Source organism: Berghia stephanieae, chromosome 13 (genome assembly GCF_034508935.2).
Source record: "Berghia stephanieae isolate SIO BIC M18660-M18661 chromosome 13, UCSD_Bste_1.3, whole genome shotgun sequence".
In the NCBI taxonomy this organism is placed as follows: Eukaryota; Metazoa; Mollusca; class Gastropoda; order Nudibranchia; family Aeolidiidae; genus Berghia; species Berghia stephanieae.
Genome location: NC_088372.1, coordinates 1,435,041 through 1,456,009, shown reverse-complemented (window position 1 = coordinate 1,456,009; position 20,969 = coordinate 1,435,041). Strand labels below are relative to the sequence as shown.

General features: G+C 36.5%; 1 protein-coding gene across 1 annotated transcript in view; it reads left to right on the top strand.

Annotated features, from left to right (window-relative positions):
• LOC144958712 (acetylcholine receptor subunit beta-like) overlaps positions 1 to 18,605 on the top strand; it is a 25,621-nt gene extending 7,016 nt beyond the window's left edge. Inside the window, exons 2-8 of the mRNA XM_078890858.1 lie at positions 1,458 to 1,609; positions 4,951 to 4,995; positions 6,109 to 6,218; positions 9,806 to 9,959; positions 13,323 to 13,475; positions 14,173 to 14,395; positions 16,084 to 18,605. Of these exons, the coding sequence (XP_078746984.1) occupies positions 1,458 to 1,609; positions 4,951 to 4,995; positions 6,109 to 6,218; positions 9,806 to 9,959; positions 13,323 to 13,475; positions 14,173 to 14,395; positions 16,084 to 16,538 (1,292 nt within the window). The 3' untranslated portion in view covers positions 16,539 to 18,605. The remainder of the gene's footprint in view (positions 1 to 1,457; positions 1,610 to 4,950; positions 4,996 to 6,108; positions 6,219 to 9,805; positions 9,960 to 13,322; positions 13,476 to 14,172; positions 14,396 to 16,083) is intronic.
• The last annotated feature ends 2,364 nt before the right edge of the window (positions 18,606 to 20,969 follow it).

Here is a 20,969-nt window from a genome sequence, read left to right as displayed (position 1 = left end):
CAAGTTGAGTCCTTGGTAAAGGCTCTTTACTCATATTCTCTGACCGTACTCAAGTGTAAAAGGAGTACCTAGTCGTTAACAGCGTTTTCTTTGTCGGAAAAAGAATTGAAATATCAAAATTCGCATCGTCTGCTATGTAGTCTTTAGGTATGACACTCGCTATAGGATCGGAAGGTCCTGGGTTCGAGTCTTGTTCGGCGCAAGTTGAGTCCTTGGAAAAGGGTATTTAATCCCATTCTCTCACCGTACTCAGGTGTAAAATGAGAACTTGGTCCTTAACAGCGTTGTATCTCTTTCGGAAATTGTAAAATCACCTAACAGACGTCATGTCTCGTTCTGTTGCTGTTGGTCAGGGACCCTTTGTAAAGCGTTTTGAGCACATATAGTGGATATTGCGCTATATAAAACCTCAAGTTGAAGCTTCAGTTAACGCATATTATGGGCTTATTTTTACATTGTTGTCAATATTTTGCGCCACAAAATATCAAAATAAAAATGGATGTGTTTATTTTACGAGGAAAAATGAAAAAGTGAAGGAAAAATTCAAACTTATGACTTTTGATCATTTTTACATTTTAAAAAATCAAATCAAACTAGCTTTTACTTTGGGCAATGTCCACTATACGTGCTCAACGCGCTTTACAAAGTGTCACAAGCTAACAGCAACACTTATCATGTAGGACGAGACATGTCGCCTGATTGGCGATATTACATATTTTATTTTTCGACAGAGACAACGCTCTTAAATGCCAGAAACTCATTTTATACCTGAGTACCGTGAGGAAATCTGAGTAAAGAGATTTTTTCCAAGGACTCAACTTTCAGCCTCTCACCATTGCGGGACTGTGAACCAAGGACCTTCCGATCCAAAGGCACGTGTCATACCACTTGACCACATAGTCGCACTGAGACCATTGGCGATCGCTTCCTGCTGCCTCAAGCACCCTGCGGTGCATAGAGGATTGAGTGAGTGAGTGATTTTGGTGAATGTGAAAGAAAAAAATACTATTGATGCTATCCGTTTAGGTAAACCACTCACAATATCCGCCACACGGATATAAAATACCAAAACACAAAACTATGTGTCACATAGTTTTGTGTTTTGGTATTTTATATCCGTGTGTTGATGTTGGCCAGGGACCCCTTGTTAAGCGCTTTGAGCACGTTTAATGGATATTGCGCTATATAAAAGCTCAATTTTAAGTTTAAGCCATAACATGTAGGACGAGACATGACGCCTGTCAGGCGATATTACAAATTTTTGGGAGAGAGACAACGCTGTTAACGGCCAGGTACTCATTTTACACCTGAGCACTGTGAGAGAATGTGAGTAAAGAGCATTCTCCAAGGACTCAACTATGCGCACATTCGAACCCAGGACCTTCCGATCCGAAAGCGAATGTCATACCACTAGACCACCTGATTGGCACATTTTTGTTCCTCCTTCTATGTTACAGTCAGCACTAGGGTGCCTAGCAGTCGAGCATGGACTTCGGCAGAAGAAACGGCGTTAAGTTCAAATCTTGAAGTCGGATACGAGGACGATGTTCGTCCTGTTGAGATCACGAGTATTTTCATGGCCTTTCAGATGACTAGTATCGACAGTGTGGTATGTATTCGATTACTTCGATAACTTTGATTGATATTGATACAGTGGGGTATGTATTCGATATCTTCGATAACTTTGATTGATATTGATACAGAGTGGTATGTATTCGATATCTGCGATATCTTTGATTGATATCGACAGTGTGGTATGTATTCGATACCTTCGATAACTATGATTAATATTGACAAAGTGGTATGTATTCGAGACCTTCGATATCTTTGATTGATATTGACAATGTGGAATGTATTCGATACCTTCGATAACTATGATTGATATTGACAGTGTGGTATGTATTCGATATTTTCGATATCTTTGATTGATATTGACAGTGTGGAATGTATTCGATACCTTCGATAACTTTGATTGATATTGATAGAGTGGTATGTATTCGATATCTTCGATATCTTTGATTGATATTGACATTGTAGTATGTATTCGATACCTTCGATAACTTTGATTGATATTGATAGAGTGGTATGTATTCGATATCTTCGGTAACTTTGATTGATATTGATAGTGTGGTATGTATTCGATATCTTCGATAACTTTGATTGATATTGACAATTTGGTATGTATTCGATATCTTCGATAACTTTGATTGATATTGACAATGTGGTATGTATTCGATATGTTCGATAACTTTGATTGATATTGATAGAGTGGTATGTATTCGATATCTTCGATAACTTTGATTGATATTGACAGTGTGGTATGTATTCGATATCTTTGATAACTTTGATTGATATTGACAGTGTGGTATGTATTCGATATCTTCGATAACTTTGATTGATATTGACAATATGATATGTATTCGATATCTTCGATAACTTTGATTGATATTGATAGAGTGGTATGTATTCGATATCTTTGATAACTTTGATTGATATTGACAATGTAATATGTATTCGATATCTTTGATATCTTTGATTGATATTGATAATGTGATATGTATTCGATATCTTCGATAACTTTGATTGATATTGATAGAGTGGTATGTATTCGATATCTTCGATAACTTTGATTGATATTGACAGTGTGGTATGTATTCGATATCTTTGATAACTATGATTTATACTGGCAGTGTGGTATTTATCGATATTTTCATTACCTTTGATTGATATTTGATAGCATGGTTTGTATCGATATCTTAATTAACTTTTTTTTGATACTGACAGTTTGTATGTATCAATATCTTCCTTAAATTTGATTCATGTTGACATTGTGGTTTGTACCAATATTTTTGTTAACTTTTATTGATGTTGACATTGTGGTTTGTACCAATATTTTTGTTAACTTTTATTGATGTTGACATTGTGGTTTGTACCAATATTTTTGTTAACTTTTATTCATGTTGACATTGTGGTTTGTACCAATAATTTTGTTAACTTTTATCGATGTTGACATTGTGGTTTGTATCGATATCTGTGTTAACTGTGATTGATATTGACAGTGTAGTTTGCAGCGATTTCTTTGCTAACTTTTATTGATGTTGACATTGTGCTATTTGTGTACCGATATCATCGTTGACTTTGAATAGCGTAGATAAGGTGGATTGTGTTGATAACTAGAAATGTGATCTTTTACAGAAATAGAATAACAATTGTACATGAAAGGTGCCAGACAAAGGATGAGAGAACGAGTGGTATGTATTCGATATCTTCAATAACTTTGATTGATATTGATAGAGTGGAATGTATTCTATATCTTTGATAACTTTGATTGATATCGACAGAGTGGAACGTATTCGATATCTTCGATAACTTTGATTGATATTGATAGAGTGGTATGTATTCGATATCTTCGATAACTTTGATTTATATTGATAGAGTGGTATGTATTCGATATCTTCGATAACTTTGATTGATATTGATAGAGTGGTATGTATTCGATATCTTCGATAACTTTGATTGATATTGATAGAGTGGTATGTATTCGATATCTTCGATAACTTTGTTTGATATTGATAGAGTGGTATGTATTCGATATCTTTGATTGATATTGACAGTGTGGTATGTATTCGATATCTTCGATAACTTTGATTGATATTGATAGAGTGGTATGTATTCAATATCTTTGATATCTTTGATTGATATTGATAGAGTGGTATGTATTCGATATCTTCGATAACTTTGATTGATATTGATAGAGTGGTATGTATTCGATATCTTCGATAACTTTGATTGATAGTGATAGAGTGGTATGTATTCGATATCTTCGATAACTTTGATTGATATTGATAGAGGGGAATGTATTCGATATCTTCGATAACTTTGATTGATATTGATAGAGTGGTATGTATTCGATATCTTTGATAACTATGATTGATACTGGCAGTGTGGTATTTATCGATATTTTCATTACCTTTGATTGATATTTGATAGCATGGTTTGTATCGATATCTTAATTAACTTTTTTTGATATTGACAGTTTGTATGTATCGATATCTTCCTTAAATTTGATTCATGTTGACATTGTGGTTTGTACCAATATTTTTGTTAACTTTTATTGATGTTGACATTGTGGTTTGTATCGATATCTGTGTTAACTGTGATTGATATTGACAGTGTAGTTTGCAGCGATTTCTTTGTTAACTTTTATTGATGTTGACATTGTGCTATCTGTGTACCGATATCATCGTTGACTTTGAATAGCGTAGATAAGGTGGATTGTGTTGATAACTAGAAATGTGATCTTTTACAGAAATAGAATAACAATTGTACATGAAAGGTGCCAGACAAAGGATGAGAGAAAGGTACAAGATAAAAATATCCCAAAACTCAGTCGACATTGACTGGGAATCAAACCTCAGACCTTACACCGGTGTCTGCTCCATAATTTTTCAATTTGATATTTACAGAAATAACATATTCTTGTGTCTTTGCAGTCTATCTGTGTTTTTAAGTAATGTATTTGTGTTTTATTTGATTTTGGTTTTTTTTTTTTTCGTTGTTAGCTGAAAAAGGGAAGCCCGAAACGCTCCATGTTGGGTATTTGTGACCCATCGTCTCAAAACGGTATTATTTCGGAACGAACCAGATGTTTAAAAGCTGAATTTAATGTTAAAACTGGTCAAACATATAAATTGTTAGCATTAGAACCGGAAAATATGATATCCATTCTCCTCAATAAAACATATAAACCCAACAGAAGTCTGATATTTCTGGCTATAAATTCTATTTTCAACATCTTTACCAACCCGACTTAAATACCGTTTTGAGGCGAAGGGTCACATTTTTTAAACTGATATATTCATCATTGTTGAGTAACTTGTTCCAGTCCACAGCTTCTAGCAGCTTTTTATTTCTAATGTGTACAGGTTTTCATTTTCTTTTTCTTTACAGAACATTAAAGAACAGACATTTTCAGTATCTGGTTGGTGGATATTAGTACGTCATTATTAATATTTGTTTTTCTTCTTTTTTCTTCTTCCTCTTCTGGGGGCAGCGTTGTTCAGCGATACAGTCTTTGCTTCGTACCCAAAAGGTACCGAGTTTGACTACCTGCCTCTTTGTGTGATTGTGAGCAAGCCACCTCGTTTAGCTCAATTTCCGGCACAGCACTGCGGCTGATGCCTGGTTATTCCAGTTTTCCCTTAGAATGGACAATAAAGACAAATTTCCCTTTGTGGATGAATAAATTTTCTTCTTCTTCTTCTTCTTCTTCTTCTTCTTCTTCTTCTTCTTCTTCTTCTTCTTCTTCTTCTTCTTCTTCTTCTTCTTCTCCATACATCACGGTTCAGAGCATCATCTTCCTCCACTAAGCGTACTAAATGCGCTTTACAAAGGTTCTCTTGCCTTCAGAATCACTTAACATGATCACTGCTAAGCGATATAACAAGGGCAAAGCTGTTAAGAGCCACGTACTCATCTTACGTCTGAGTACGGTGAGGGACTGTGAATCAAGAGCTTTTTTCCATGGACTCAACTATGTGCTACACAGGGCGGGGCTCAACCCTGGACCTTCCGAATCGAAGGCGAGTGTCATACCACTAGGCAACATTGCCGCACAATATTTAATGTGCTGAACAAAACTTAACCCTCTCCATACCAACTACATGAAAATCGTCACATTCGTTACAATACAACCAACATTTTGCTTATTCAAATGTCTTTTGTACACGATAAAATGTAAAGAAAATGAACACAGTGTGTTGTAGAGCATGTTTTGCTAAAGAAACTATTTATCACAAAAACTTTACTGCTATCGTGTTTGAGTGATAAAAAAATATATTTTTGTGTTAGGTGGGTGTGAAGTTTTGGGGAAAATCCTGAAAATGGCTGGTAAGGAGAGAGTTGAGGACAGAACCTGTGGCAAACACATGTTATCATCATTATTATTATTTTCATTGTTTGCCTTGCTTTATTATTGATTTTACTTATTTGATTTGTTGATGAATATATATTCTTGTATGATTTACATTGGCAATTGCCTAAAATAAACGTTTTTGAACCTTTGAACCTTGATAAGCATGTTTTTTTTGGTTAATTTCCTGCCTGTAGGAATGGGAAGACCCAAGACTGACCTGGACGACTGCTTCCCACGGAAACATTCCACTTCTACAGTATTATGAGAATGATTTGTGGACACCTGCCATCGTGGTCAGCAACAGGTCAGTTTGGGTTTTAAAAATAGACTTTTACAACAAGATAGTCAACGAATGTGTTTTTGTTTGAAAAACCGAATAGCATGAACTAAAGATAATCATGTTGCTAAGGTTATGATGTAAAGTATGGAATCAATTGTTTCCTTGAGGTCTACTAACGACAACTTACTAGGCGGTGAAAAAAAAACCCTGGAAAATGACGTCAAACTATAAGTCCTAGTATAGTGGGTTCTAGTGTAGCAATCGTTAACATATAGCCTGACACTAGAACCGTAGCCATCGTTAACATATAGCCTGACACTAGAACCGTAGCCATCGTTAACATATAGCCTGGCCCTAGAACCGTAGCCATCGTTAATTTATAGCCTGACACAAGAACCGTAACCATCGTTAACTTATAGCCTGACACTAGAACCGTAACCATCGTTAACTTATAGCCTGGCCCTAGAACCGTAGCCATCGTTAACTTATAGCCTGACGCAAGAACCGTAACCATCGTTAACTTATAGCCTGACACTAGAACCGTAGCCATCGTTAACTTATAGCCTGACGCTAGAACCGTAGCCATCGTTAACATATAGCCTCGCACTAGAACCGTAGCCATCCTTAACATATAGCCTGACACAAGAACCGTAGCCATCGTTAACATATAGCCTGACACTAGAACCGTAGCCATCGTTAAGATATAACCTGGCACTAGAACCGTAGCCATCCTTAACATATAACCTGGCACTAGAACCGTAGCCATCCTTAACATATAGCCTGGCACTAGAACCGTAGCCATCGTTAACATATAGCCTGACACAAGAACCGTAGCCATCGTTAACATATAGCCTGACACTAGAACCGTAGCCATCGTTAACATATAGCCTGGCACTATAACCGTAGCCATCGTTAACATATAGCCTGACACTAGATCCGTAGCAATCGTTAACATATAGCCTGACACTAGAACCGTAGCCATCGTTAATATATAGCCTGACACTATAACCGTAGCCATCGTTAACTTATAGCCTGACACTAGAACCGTAACCATCGTTAACTTATAGCCTGACACTAGAACACTCAAGGATTGGCAATTTGACGTCATTTTTGTCGTTAGTAGAGCTCAATGAAACAAGTTATTTCATTGGTTGAACTATTGAATACAACTCACGATTTGTTTTCTTTTGTGGCAAAAGACTGGCATTTTAACGTCATCTTTCGGTCAGTGTCAGACAAAAACTTTACGATGGCTACGGTTTGACACTCGCCTTCGGATTGGAATGTCTTGTCTTCGAGTCTCGCTTTGATCGGCGCATAGTTGAGAACTTGGAAAAGACTCTTTTTCTCACATACTCTTATTGTACTCAAGTGTAAAATGAGTACCTGACCGTTAACAGCGTTGTCTGTATCGGGGGAAAAATTGTAATATCTCTTAAGAAACGTCATGTCTCGTTTAAAGTGTTAAGTGTTGCTGTTGGTCAGGGACCTTGTCTTAAGCGCCTTAGACCGTATACGGTGGAAATTGCTATATATAAATGCTATATTTTTTAGTCTTTCGTTGCATGGTTTACGACCATCATTATTATAATAGGATTCAATAGTTCGATGTCACGTCCGGCCCGCAACCAGCAGCTTGGTTCTAAACAAAGAAGATCGGTATTTTTTTCATTCTTCATGCTGGCTAGAATTTATTCCACATAATGTTATGAGATCAGAATTTATAAAAGTCAAAACATGATCAAATTTACACAGTTTTTCTCCTCTGGATACACTTTTATGCTCTTCGGAAAAGTATTTCATAAGGGAGTCCGCCATTGTTCTGATAGTTTACAACCAGTTACAAAGTTACTATGCGTCATTACGAGGGAAGTGACGTCACGACTGTTGAAGCCAATTGTTATTACAAATACAATCATTCTTATTTTAATCTATTAATCTGTTCCTTTGTTACTATTTATTATAATGAAAATGTTGCTGCTTGAAACTCGAATGAAAAAATCAAACCCGACAAATGTTGAATTGTAAACTTTAATTTATGAGACGAAGACAGATACTGTGGACGTTTCGAGTTTCCTCTTCATCAACAAAGTGTAAATGTTGCTGCTCGAAGCTCGAAGAAATAAATGATAACGTGAAGTTTAATGTAAGCTTCACGTTATTATTTATATCTTTATCAACAAAGGACGATGAATAAAGTACCAAGAACGACTGAAATATACCATTCGTCCTTAGTGTTTTATTCATCGTGTTTTGTTGATAAAGGGGAAACCCGAAACGTCCACAGTATATGTCTTCCTTTGATAAATTGAAGCTTACAATTCAACACTTATCGTTATTCCTTTTTCCTTATTAAATAGATCAACTGGGTGGGGTTCCTGACCTCCCATAGTGGGCAGGGAGGCACTTACTGTGTCTTCTATCCCCCTATATCTGTTCTCCAAATTGCTTCCTGTCTTTGTCTTGGAATGAGATTACTTAGTTTTGTCTTGACCCTGGCCAGAGTTCCTTGGCTGGGAAGGAAACGGTCGAATGTATAGTTATAGGGAATGAGATTAGCGGAAGAGTAGCGTCCCCTTGATTGGACGTCACCCAAAGTATGTGACGTCACCGGTGGAAAAGTTATTAGAGAGAGAACGTCATTTTGGTTGTGCGCATACGTATCTCGCCCTCGCTAACGGTGAAAGCGGCTTGAGACACTTCACAAATACCAAATTGACGTTCTCTCTTTAAGGTGACGTCCAATCAAGGAACGCTACTCTTCCGCTAATCTCATTCCCTATAGTTTTGGGAGATGATATTTTTCCCTTGTAAATTATCTCTCTGTTATGTATTGTTATTTTGTTTATCTTTAACATATGATTTGTGAACGTTTGAGTGTATTCATCTTATTGGGATCTTGTGCTAGAGTCTGGGTGAGATTTTTAGGTGATTTCAACCTAATGACAGTGTGCTCTTGGAAAATACATCTTTCCTATTCGAACCAATTCCGCTTTGTCTTACCTTCTCATTCGTGCTTTAAATGTAATTTTATAACTTTTTTACCATCCCATTTTCTTCCTTTTTACTGGTCCTGATATGACCTTAATGTGTTGCAAGCCCCCCCCCCCCTCCCCCAACCCAGTAAAATCCTTAAAAACAAACAAACAATAATAGTAAATAGTAAATAATGAAATTATATAGCGCCTAAACATACACGTTAATCGTGCTCTGCGGCGCTTTACATAATAAAAATAAAAATGTTTAAAAACAACAAAATTAAAAATCACGACACTACACGATACATAATAAGCATGCATAGAAAAAACAGAATCAAAGCAACATCTATTTCATGAAAAATAAGCCTCACGGAACAACTCAGTCTTCAGACATTTCCTGAAAGATGATAAATTTTCACAGGACTTTGTCCCAGGACTGAGTGCGTTCCATAGGCGTGGAGCTATGAATGAAAAGGCTTTTTCACCGAAAGTGGATTTTGAGGTGGCAACTTTTAGAAGTTGGGACTGAGATGATCTTAAATTTCGAGTGGGTTCATATTTTTTAATCAGTTCCTGCAAATATTCAGGTGTCAATCCATCCATAACATATATCAAATCTTTTCGAACACCCAGTATCACGGATCTTTCGGCCATCTCTGAGAGTACAATCCCACTCCGAGTGACCTACGAAGGTGAAGTGGCCTGGCATCCCCCTGGCATTTTCACGACAGGCTGTGAGATGGACACGACTCATTTCCCTTTCGACGTCCAGGTTTGCAGTATGCAGGTAAAATTAAATCAATAAAAAAATCACCCCCCCCCCCGCCTCCCCGCCCCCTTTCCAAGAGAAAAAAAAACAAAACAAAACAAAAAAACAACTTGAGTATTTTGAAGCACAATGTTGATGCTTTACGCTTCGTTACCACAATACCGGCTAGAAGGGTATGGATAGTTCGAAGTTGACGTCACAAGGGTAATTGTTATTATTTATGTTTTTTTTTTGGGGGGGGGGGGGTTGGGGGGGGCGTTGCCATCCGCGTTAATGAGTAATTCTAGCGAATATGCATTACTCACTCACTCTATCCCATGACCGGTTGGTCGTCGGGGGACTCTCGGGATGCAGACTTCACGATTCGACGCCACTCATCACGGTCTTGGGCCTTCCTCATAGATTGTTCCACGTCAATCCTGTCCAATCTTTAATGTTATCCTGCCACACTTTCCTCTGTCTTCCTCTTCTTCGGCAGCCTTCAACTGTGCCCTGCAATATTGTCTTGCATAAGCTTTCGTGTCTTACGAGGTGACCAAACCAAGACAATTTCCTTCTCTTTACCGTTGCAAGTAATGGTTCTTGCCTTCCTGCCAGTTCTGTTACTTCGTCTGTATTAACCAGACTATAAACGGTCTTGGTTACAAATAGTTTTGTGTGTTGGTCCGTTATAATTCCGGATGGCAATGTTGTAACCTTCTTAGCCAAGCCCATACTATATATATATAGTTCGAAGATGACGTCACTCATGTCTTTGTTATTGTTTTTTGCCATCCGCGCTTATGAGTAATGCGCACTGAACTGTATTAACCCGACTATAGATAGTTCGAAGATGACGTCACTCATGTCGTTGTTATTGTTTTTTGCCATCCGCGTTTATGAGTAATGCTCACTGAACTGTATTAACCAGACTATAAACGTTCATGGATACACACAATTTTGTGTGTCGGTCCGTTATACTTCCGGGTGGCAATGTTATGAGCTTCTCAGCCAAGCGCATACTATCTATAAACGTTCATGGATACACACAGTTTTGTGTGTTGGTCCGTTATACTTCCGAATGGCAATGTTGTGAGCTTCTTAGTCAAGCGCATACTATCTATAGCTGAGTTGTGCTTGGCCAGAAAACATATAACATTATCAGTCCAAAATATAACGGACCAACACACAAAACTATGCCAAACTTTCAAGGGTTTATATTCTGGTCAATACAGTTTAGTAAGAATTACTAATAAACGTGGATGGTAAAAAACAATAACAAAGACCTGAATGACGTCAACGTTGTTCTATCTATAGAAAGTATGCGCTTAGCTAAGAAGGTCACAACATTGCCATCGGAAAATATTAAGGACCAACTCACAAAACTATGTGTAATCTTGAACGTTTATAGATAGTGTGCGCTTGGCTAAGAAGCTCAGAACATTGCCATCCGGAAGTATAACGGACCAACACAGAAAACTGTGTGTAACCATGAACGTTTATAGTCAGGTTAATACAATTCAATGAGCATTACTCATAAATGCGGATGGCAAAAAACAATAACAAAGACCTGAGTGGCGTCATCTTCGAACTATCTGCAGTCTTGTTAATCCAGTTTAGTGAGAATTCCTCATAAACATGGATGGCAAACAAGAATAACAAAGACCTGATTAGCGTCAATTTCGTTTTATCTATGCAGTAACCAAAACTAAAACCTCAATGTAACCTGAAACGTCGATAGTCTGATAAATGTGACCCATCGTCTAAAAACGGTATTATGTTGGAACGAAACATATGCTTAAAAGCCGAATTTAAGTTTAAACTGGTCAAAAATATAAATTGTTGGCATTCGCACCCTAAAATATGGTATCCATTCTCCACAATATAACATACAAACTCAACACAAGTCTGATATTTCTCTGCTATAAATTCAATTTTCAACTACCTAACCAACCCTACCTAATACCGTTTTGAGGCGAAGGGTCACAAATACATTTTGGTGGATAAAAAAAAAAATAACAAAGAGGTGGTACACTTCATCTTGGTATATTCTACAGATGCTGTGCGCTTGGCTAAGAAACTCACAACATTGCCCTCCGGAAATATAACGTACCAGCACACAAATAATATGTGTAACCACGAATGTTGTTTTCTGTTTAATACAATTTAGTAGTAGTGGTAGTAGTAGTAGTAGTAGTAGTAGTAGTAGTAGTAGTAGTAGTAGTAGTAGTAGTAGTAGTAGTAGTAGTAGTAGTAGTATTAGTAGTAGTAGTAGTAGTAGTAGTAGAAGTAGTAGTAGTAGTAGTAGTAGTAGTAGTAGTAGATAGTAGTAGTAGTAGTAGTAGTAGTAATTAGTAGTAGTAGTAGTAGTATAGTAGTAGTAGTAGTAGTAGTAGTAGTAGTAGTAGTAGTAGTAGTAGTAGTAGTAGTAGTAGTAGTAGTAGAAGTAGTAGTAGTAGTAGTAGTAGTAGTAGTAGTAGTAGTAGTAGTAGTAATAGTAGTATTAGTAGTATTAGTAGTAGTAGTAGTAGTAGTAGTAGTAGTAGTAGTAGTAGTAGTAGTACTAGTAGTAGTAGTAGAAGTAGTAGTAGTAGTAGTAGTAGTAGTAGTAGTAGTAGTAGTAGTAGTAGTAGTAGTAGTATAGTAGCAGTAGTAGTAGTAGTAGTAGTAGTAGCAGCAGTAGTAGTAGTAGTAGTAGTAGTAGTAGTAGTAGTAGTAGTAGTAGTAGTAGTAGTAGTAGTAGTAGTATCGTTCAGCTACACTTCTATGTTCAGGGTATCAATCCAGGTTCGGAAGTCACCATCACATTTGTTGATGGTTTCAAATTCCCCCTTCCAGTTTTGTCTCTGGGCAATCTAGTACGAGGTGGTTTGCATCTTGTGGTGCTTGGTTGCACTTTGGGCATGTTGGTGATTCCTGGAGCCCCCATTTGTGCATGTTGGCAGCTTTTCTTGTATGTTTTGACCGTAGTCTATTTGCAGCTACCCAGTATTATCTTGGTTAATACAATTTAGTGAGAATTACACATAAAAATGGATGAAAAAAAATATAAATAAATAAAAAAAGACCTGAGTGACGTCATCGCAGACAGTATGCGCTTGGTTAAGAAACTCACAACAATGTCATCCCGAAGTATAAACGGACCAACACACAAAACTCTGTGTAACCATGAACTTTTATAGTCTGGATAATACACTTAAGCGAGAATTACCCATATAAACGGATACCAAAAAAGAAATATTTAAAAAAAATAACAAAGAACTGAGTGACATAATCTTGGTATATTCTCTATTGTGCGGCTATGTGGTCTTGTGGTATGATACTTTAAAGCGCTTTGAGCACGTTTAGTGGATATTGCTCCATATAAAAGCTCAAGTGTTTTTTTATTTATTGATTCCACAGGTGACGTCATTTGGGTATACAGTTGACGAAGTGGTCATCAACTCGACCAAAGGTGTCCGAATGGATTTCTACTCTGAGAACGGAGATTGGGAAATACTGGAGGCCTGGGATACGTATACAACTTATACGGACAGCGGCGACGACTATTCCAGGGTGAGTAATCTATGCCAGTGTGAGTAATCTGTGCGACGGTGAGTAATCTATGCCAGTGTGAGTAATATATGTCATGGTGGATAATCTATGCCAGGGTGAGTAATCTATGCCAAGGGGAGTCATATATTCGAAGATGAGTAATCTATGCCAAGATGAGTACTTTTTGCCATGGTCGATCGTTGAGGATTGAGTTTGCTTACATAACAAATCTTTTGCCTGAGCTTTCCCTAAATGTGTAATCTCTCATTCGCCTCATTCATTGTGTTTTGGTGAGAAAAGTGGTGATCAGTATGTAAGAGAGAGAGAGAGAGAGAGAGAGAGAGAGAGAGAGTGTGTGTGTGTGTGTGTATGTGTGTATCTATATATATATATATATATATATATATATATATATATATATATATATATATATATATCATCTCTCTGATCAGATAACCTCAGAAAACTAATATTACTCTTCTCTTTCTTTGTCACCCAGCTGTTCAAACTATTCAAATATGTTTTTCTTGGTCTACCTTTACTCTTTTTACCTTCTATCTTTCCTGTGAGAGCAAGGTGTTCCATACATTTATGTCGATTTAGGTGTCCTAAAAATTGCATTTATATATATATATATATATATATATATATATATATATATATTATATATATAATATGTTAATTTATATTGTTTCGAAATTGCCTTTCACTCCAATAGATGTCATACTATGTAAAGGTGAAGCGATTGAATACCTACCATTGGCTAAACATTATTCTGCCTGTCATCGTGTCCGGCTGCCTGGTCGTCTTCGTCTTTCTACTACCCGTGGACAGCGGGGAAAAGATGGGCTATTCTCTAACCTGCCTGCTTACGTATGTTGTACTCTTGACTCTCATCGCTGCTGACATGCCGACCACAGCCAAACATACCTCCATTTTAGGTAAGCATACATATAAATCAGGGAAATGTTTGGCTAATATTTCACAAGCCCTTTTACTTGTTTTGTTCTTCTGACTCTCATCTTTGCTGATATGCCGACCACAGCCAAACATACCTCCATTTTGGGTTGGTTCGATAGGACAGAAGGGGAGGAGATGGGCTAGTCTTTCATAAGCCTCATCATTTATCTAATCTTCGTCACCCTCATCGCTGCTGGCATGCCAACCACAGACAAACATACTTCCATTTTAGGGAAATCCAACGGTGAAGAAGGGGCAAAAGATGGGCTTGTTTTTCACGAGCCCTATTACCTATCACGAATTGCAATGTTGTGTATATACCGACTACAGCCTAACATGCTTAAATTTTAGGTCAGTATGTGAAGAAGGGGGTGGGGATGGGAGAGAATGCTGGGCTTATCTTTCGCAAATCTTATAACGTATCTTATCTTCACACACTCATTGTGATGACATCATGTCGATACCACCATACATATGTCATTTTAGGTAAGTATAGATATAAAGCAAATGTTGGGCTAATCCCTCACGTCATAGAAGTTATGTTATCCATCGGACAGACTGCCATCCACAGCAATGCAAAGCATACCTCCAGTTTAGGGAAGTTCAACTGTGAAGAATGGGCAAAAGATGGGCTTATCTTTCACGAGCCATATTACTTTTCTTATCTTCATAACCCTTATTGTTGCTTACATTCCGACGACAGATTCAAAACGGAGCAAAATAAATACCAAGCACGGAATGTTTCGGTCTTGAAATCCTTCTTCAGCAACAAAAACAAAATTAACAAAAACCCCCCCCCCCCCCCCAAAAAAAAAAAAACAAAAACAAAAAAAAACAACATTATAATACTGCTTATAAATTACTTTTTGTCTAAAGAAATCGGTGAAACAGGGGGAAAACGGACTAATCTTTGACAAGCCCCTTTGAGTTGCTTTCCTTCTGACTCCAAAAGTCTGTGACATGTCGACAGCAGCAAAACATACCTTCATTATATATATACGTTTTGAAGAAATGCGGGCTGTGTCATGAGCAGCCTTCTTGACTCTCTTTACTGCTAAGAAAACACCCACAAACCGACCAAAACTGAATATACCTTCATTATAGTTCAAAAAGAAAATCGCGCAAATAACAGGCATAACATTTTTATTACTAAATTTATACTCCTACATTGACCAGTATGTTTCTGAAAAATGAAATAATAAATTGGTATTTCGTTTTTTGTTTGGGTTTTTTTAAAGCTTTTGTTTATTACTTCCTTCATTGTTGTGTGTTGTTTTTGGTTGTTTGGCTTATATCCTATTTGTGATCACTTTGACAAAGAAAGACAGTTTTCTTCATCTACTACAATCAAAATATTGCCATACGGATGTGGTCGGTTGCAAACGAACACAAGAAATGGTAGCCCTTGTGACCGGTAGTCAGACGGTCTGAGGTTCGATCCCCAGTCGTAGACTGATTTTTGGGGATTTTTTTTCTTATATTTTTCTTTCTTGCTTTGTCTGACACACTTGTTCAGTTCTTTGTCTTACACCAGTGCCTGCTCCTTAATTTCTTAATTTAATATTACGTAAGTGTCACATCCAGTACACCATTTTTCGTTTATTGAAATGTATCCCTCATATATTTCATTTTTTTCTTGCCTTCCCTCAAACAACATCAAACTGTACAGAGGTCTACCTGACGATTGTTTTGATTCTAAGTGGCATTGCAGTCGTATGCTGCATCGTCTCAATCAGACTCTATCAGATGCCGGACGATGAGAAAGTTCCAGTGATTATGGTCAAGATGGTCAAAAAATGTTGGCCATTGGTCGACGGACGAAAAGAGAGCGTCAAATTGGCTATCAAAGGTGACGCAAAAGTACATCCTGTAGACGGATCAAACTACAAGAAAGAAGGGACTATAACGTCTCCCAGGACATTTGCGGAGAAGGAGAAGGGGCTCCGGACACCTGTGAGGCGTTTATCCGTCGCTTCTGTTGATTCCAAAGATGATATTTACCACGAGGATTTGATCGACGGTAAAGTCTGCTCCGTTGTAATGGACAAAATGTTGTTTAGAATTACTGGGGTTTTTATACCTGTCATGACGATCGTAATCCTAATCATTTTAATCTCTGGTTAAATCTGAATTCTGTTTTTTTTATGGTGGAAACATCAATAAAGCAGATAGAGTTCATGTCTATTATAAGTTTTGAATTTCTAAGAAGAAAAAAAAAACACACCAAAAGGCTTTTAGATTTTTACAACAATGTAAGAAGGAGACATGACACCAATAAGGCAATGTTAAAAATATGTTTAATAGTAGTAGTGTAGTAGTAGTAGTAGTAGTAGTAGTAGTAGTAGTAGTAGTAGTAGTAGTAGTAGTAGTAGTAGTAGTAGTAGTAGTAGTAGTTGTTGTTGTTGTTGTTGTTGTTGTTGTTTTTGTAGTAGTAGTAGTAGTAGTAGTAGTAGTAGTAGTAGTAGTAGTAGTAGTAGTAGTAGTAGTAGTAGAAGTAGCGTATGGCTACACCTCCAAATTTATTTCGTCAACCCAGTTTCTAAAGTCTTGCTCTGCCCTAAGGACGGTTTCGTAGCCACCTTCAAGTTGAGTGACTGGACAGTGGAGGACGATGTGATCGCTGGTCTCTGGGGCTGCCTGACATTTATGGCAGGTATCACTGTTTCCAAGTTTCCATCTGCACATATTTGATGCAGTTCTGCCATGTTCAGTTAAGAGGCGGTTTGAGAAAACCCTGTAATTCCTGGCGTTGTGGAATGCAGGCACTCTTTTAGTGGGATATTATTCTTTAATGATAGAACGCTTTTATCTGACCGTGGACTTTTTTTTTACACATTGCTACACGTTTCACCGCTTCTACAATAAAGCGACTGTAGATCTGAGAACCAACGGGTAAGAAGGCGAGTGTCATTCCACTACACGCCCTGAAAACTGCAAAGAAACGATTTATGGGTTTAAAACAGCCATTTTGTTATCGCAGAAAGGGGGGATGGTTTGATATATTTGTATATGTGACCCTCCGTGTCAAAACGGTATTATGTCGGGATGATTCAGATCCCAAAAAGTGAATTTAGAGATAGAATGATGAGAAATTGGACCTTAGAAGTTTTTGCAATGCAAGAAATAGTCTTTATACTCCACCAGAGCGTACAGAAATTAAACTCAGTTGGATATTTGTGGCTATGAATTCAATTTCCCTTACAGAGTGGATCCCGACATAATACCGCTTCGATACGGTGGGTCACATATATTTAAATAGTTGCTCTTTGATTTAAAGAAAAAACAAAACTTTTTACTTGTTATATTTGTTTGTTTCTTTTTTTCATTTTTAAAAAAAAATTTAATTTGCTGAGGTTAACGCTAATCAAGTCTACACAGTATACGAGGCAATGATTGTCTATAAAGAATATATGTCTGAAATACAGACCACCTTCTTTCATAACACTAGAAATATAAATCTATTTCACTTTGTTTCCACCGATCCGGATGATATGTTTTAAACATGTTTTCCACAGTCTTAACGATATTATGAGAAAATCTGAAAATATGTGATCCGAATGTGTCGGTGTAAATACTTGAAATAACCAAAAAATAATACGGAACTTTAGATTATACTGTCTTTATACTGTCTATAGCTAAATACGAAACTCGAGACAAATTATTTGTTACTCATATCGGTCAGAAATTGAAGGCTGATTTTCCTGAACTCGTTAAGTCGATTTTTCTACTTTGTGATCTGTTCCAGCAATGAGATAAATTGAAATGTACATTTTATTCTAAGAATCAATTGGCACCATAATTTCCTTAGATTTGTGTGAATTTGAAGTTTAAATATGATAAAATAACAAATCGAATGTAACATTTTAGGGGAAATAATCCTCAATATCTCAAAGTGGTAAGGAAACGGAGTTAGGGGGTTTTGGAAAATCACTCTCCAACAATGGAACTTGATAGAATGTTACTATAGTAATGTAATATAGGAATTATATATCTTTTTTTCATCTTTAAAGGAGAACAAATGTATATACTTTACCCTAATATTTCCCTAATTCACATAATTGTAGCAATTTGAAACAATTTAAAGTTTGGGACAAAAGTTCATCATTCAAATAGTGTTTTCCAGAATATCATTGACAAAGAATGTACCGACATAATATTAGATTTCGTTGAATAATGTACTATGGAGGGGGGGGGGGGCGCAAAGTGGTTAACACATTTCTCTGTGACCCATAAGGTCCTAGGGTTGAGCCCCACTTCAGACACTTTCGTTTTTTTGGTTTTTTTTTTCTTGGGCAAATGATTCATGTTGACATCAGACATCTTGTTTGATGAATTACCTACATTCCTTCGTGGAATGCCAAGGCGGAAGGGCATAATTAATTTTTTTATAAAATAGTTATACATACTTATAATAGAAAAGATGGTTTATAACACTTCTTTTCAAGCCTCACTTTCAAAGGGAGACGACCTATTTCTAATCTTTTATTAAAAAATCATTTAATATTGCATTGTGTTATCTACTTTGCAAGTTATGTAAACGTCTGATTTTTATTAGTGTTTGCGTGACAAGATTTTTTTGTGAGCAAATGTAAACGATATCATTTTCATTTTGTATATAATTTTATTGAAACTGTCGAATGTATGACAGTGGACAAGTCAAATTAATCTTGATAAGGAGAATCATATGACAAATTTCAACTATGAAACTACTTATGTAATATGTTTTGTTTTACATCACTGTAAAGCGCTTAGAGCCTGTGACAATGGGGTAAAGCGATATATAATTGCTATTTATTGTTATTATTATTATTATTATTATTATTATTATTATTATTATTATTATTATTATTATTATTATTATTATTATTATTATTATTATCATTAAGTGTTTGATACTTGACAATTTCAAAGTGTGGTAGCCTCTATTCACGAAAAATGTTACATTAACATTATTTTTTATATCGATGAATAATGTACCATGACATTGAATATCATTTACATTTTGTATATTATTTGATTGGAACTTGAATGTATAAAATTGGACATGTCAATAAATGTTGAAAGGAATAATTATACAATAAATTTCTATTGTTACATATTTGATTATTTGAAAGAGTGGAACTGGAGGCAGCAGAAATGTGGTCTCTTAGAAGGATGTTAAGAATCTCATGGACAGAGAAGAAAACTAATGAAGAAGTATTAGAGCAAGCTGAAACTAAAAGGTTATTAATTCGTACAGTAAGAAAAAGACAAATGCAATTTTTAGGGCACCTAAATCGACATAAATGTGTTGAATATCTTGCCCTCACAGGAAAGATAGATGGCAAAAAGAGTAACGGTAGACCAAGAAAAACATATTTGAATAGTTTGAACAGCTGGGTGACAAAGAAAGAGAAGAGTAATATTAGTTTTCTGATGTTATCTGATCAGAGAGATGAATGGCGTACCATGATCACCGATGTCTGGTTCAGACTTGGTACTTGAAGAAGAAGAAGAAGAAGAAGAAGAAAGAGTGATATGTACGAACATTGTTAAACTATTAAAGAATGTTGTTTATGTAGCTTTAAAAAAATGGTATCTTTTTTTTGGAAAGTTTCACAGAACATATAAAGGTATTTAGATAACAATGCGATGCGAAATAGAGGGTGTTTATTAAACATCCCGAGAAAAGGATTCATATTACTTTAAAACTAGAAATGATTAATACATCTAGTTTGTTTTTTTGGGGTTTTTTTTTTTTTTTTGGGGGGGGGGGGGTTAAAATAAATTTTCATCACTATTCGGGTATTCTGTGGTGTAAATTTTAGGAAGATGCAATAAGCCGTTAGCATACACTAACATTTTTTTTTTTTTTGGTAAAAACTGAAAAATTTGACGTAAGCAATTTTTTAACACAAACATTGTAATAAAAAATAAAAATTCATCTGATTCAGTCTTACACAAAATTTATTTAATAAACACACAGAGCTTCATAGTGTTTAAAGCTGAATTTCTACATTTCTACATCACACATTTCTACATTCTCCATTCTCTCTCAACCTATCTAACCGCTTCCTGAACTCTCACCCATTTGTTTTGTAGCATTTGAGGGACAAAATCCCATGTCTTGATTTTGAGAGGGCTGCAATCTCTTATTCCGATGGCACAAACTCTTGGCTTTAACGTAACCCCCCCCCCCTAAAAAAAAGAAAGAATCAAGAGAGATAATATCAGGTGACCTGACTGGCCAGTTGACGGGCCTTCCAATCCACCTGCCAGGAAAGTTTCTATCTAAACATGCCCTCAACAATGCTCTATCTTGCTGGAAAATGACGTTGTATTGTCCATGTTACTACTAAGTTCTTTTTTTTAAACATTACGAAGAGAATTAGATGTATTCAACGTTTATAGTTTTTTAACTAGTTGAATTCTTTATCGTGCAGCGCCGCAAATTCAGCTAGTGTGAGGTGACTTGCTCAAGGTCACACAGCGCAGCGGCGGGTGATCGAACTCGGTACCTTTCGGGCACAAAGCAAAGACTGTACCGCTGAGCCACGCTGCCCCTAAGACGGTGTT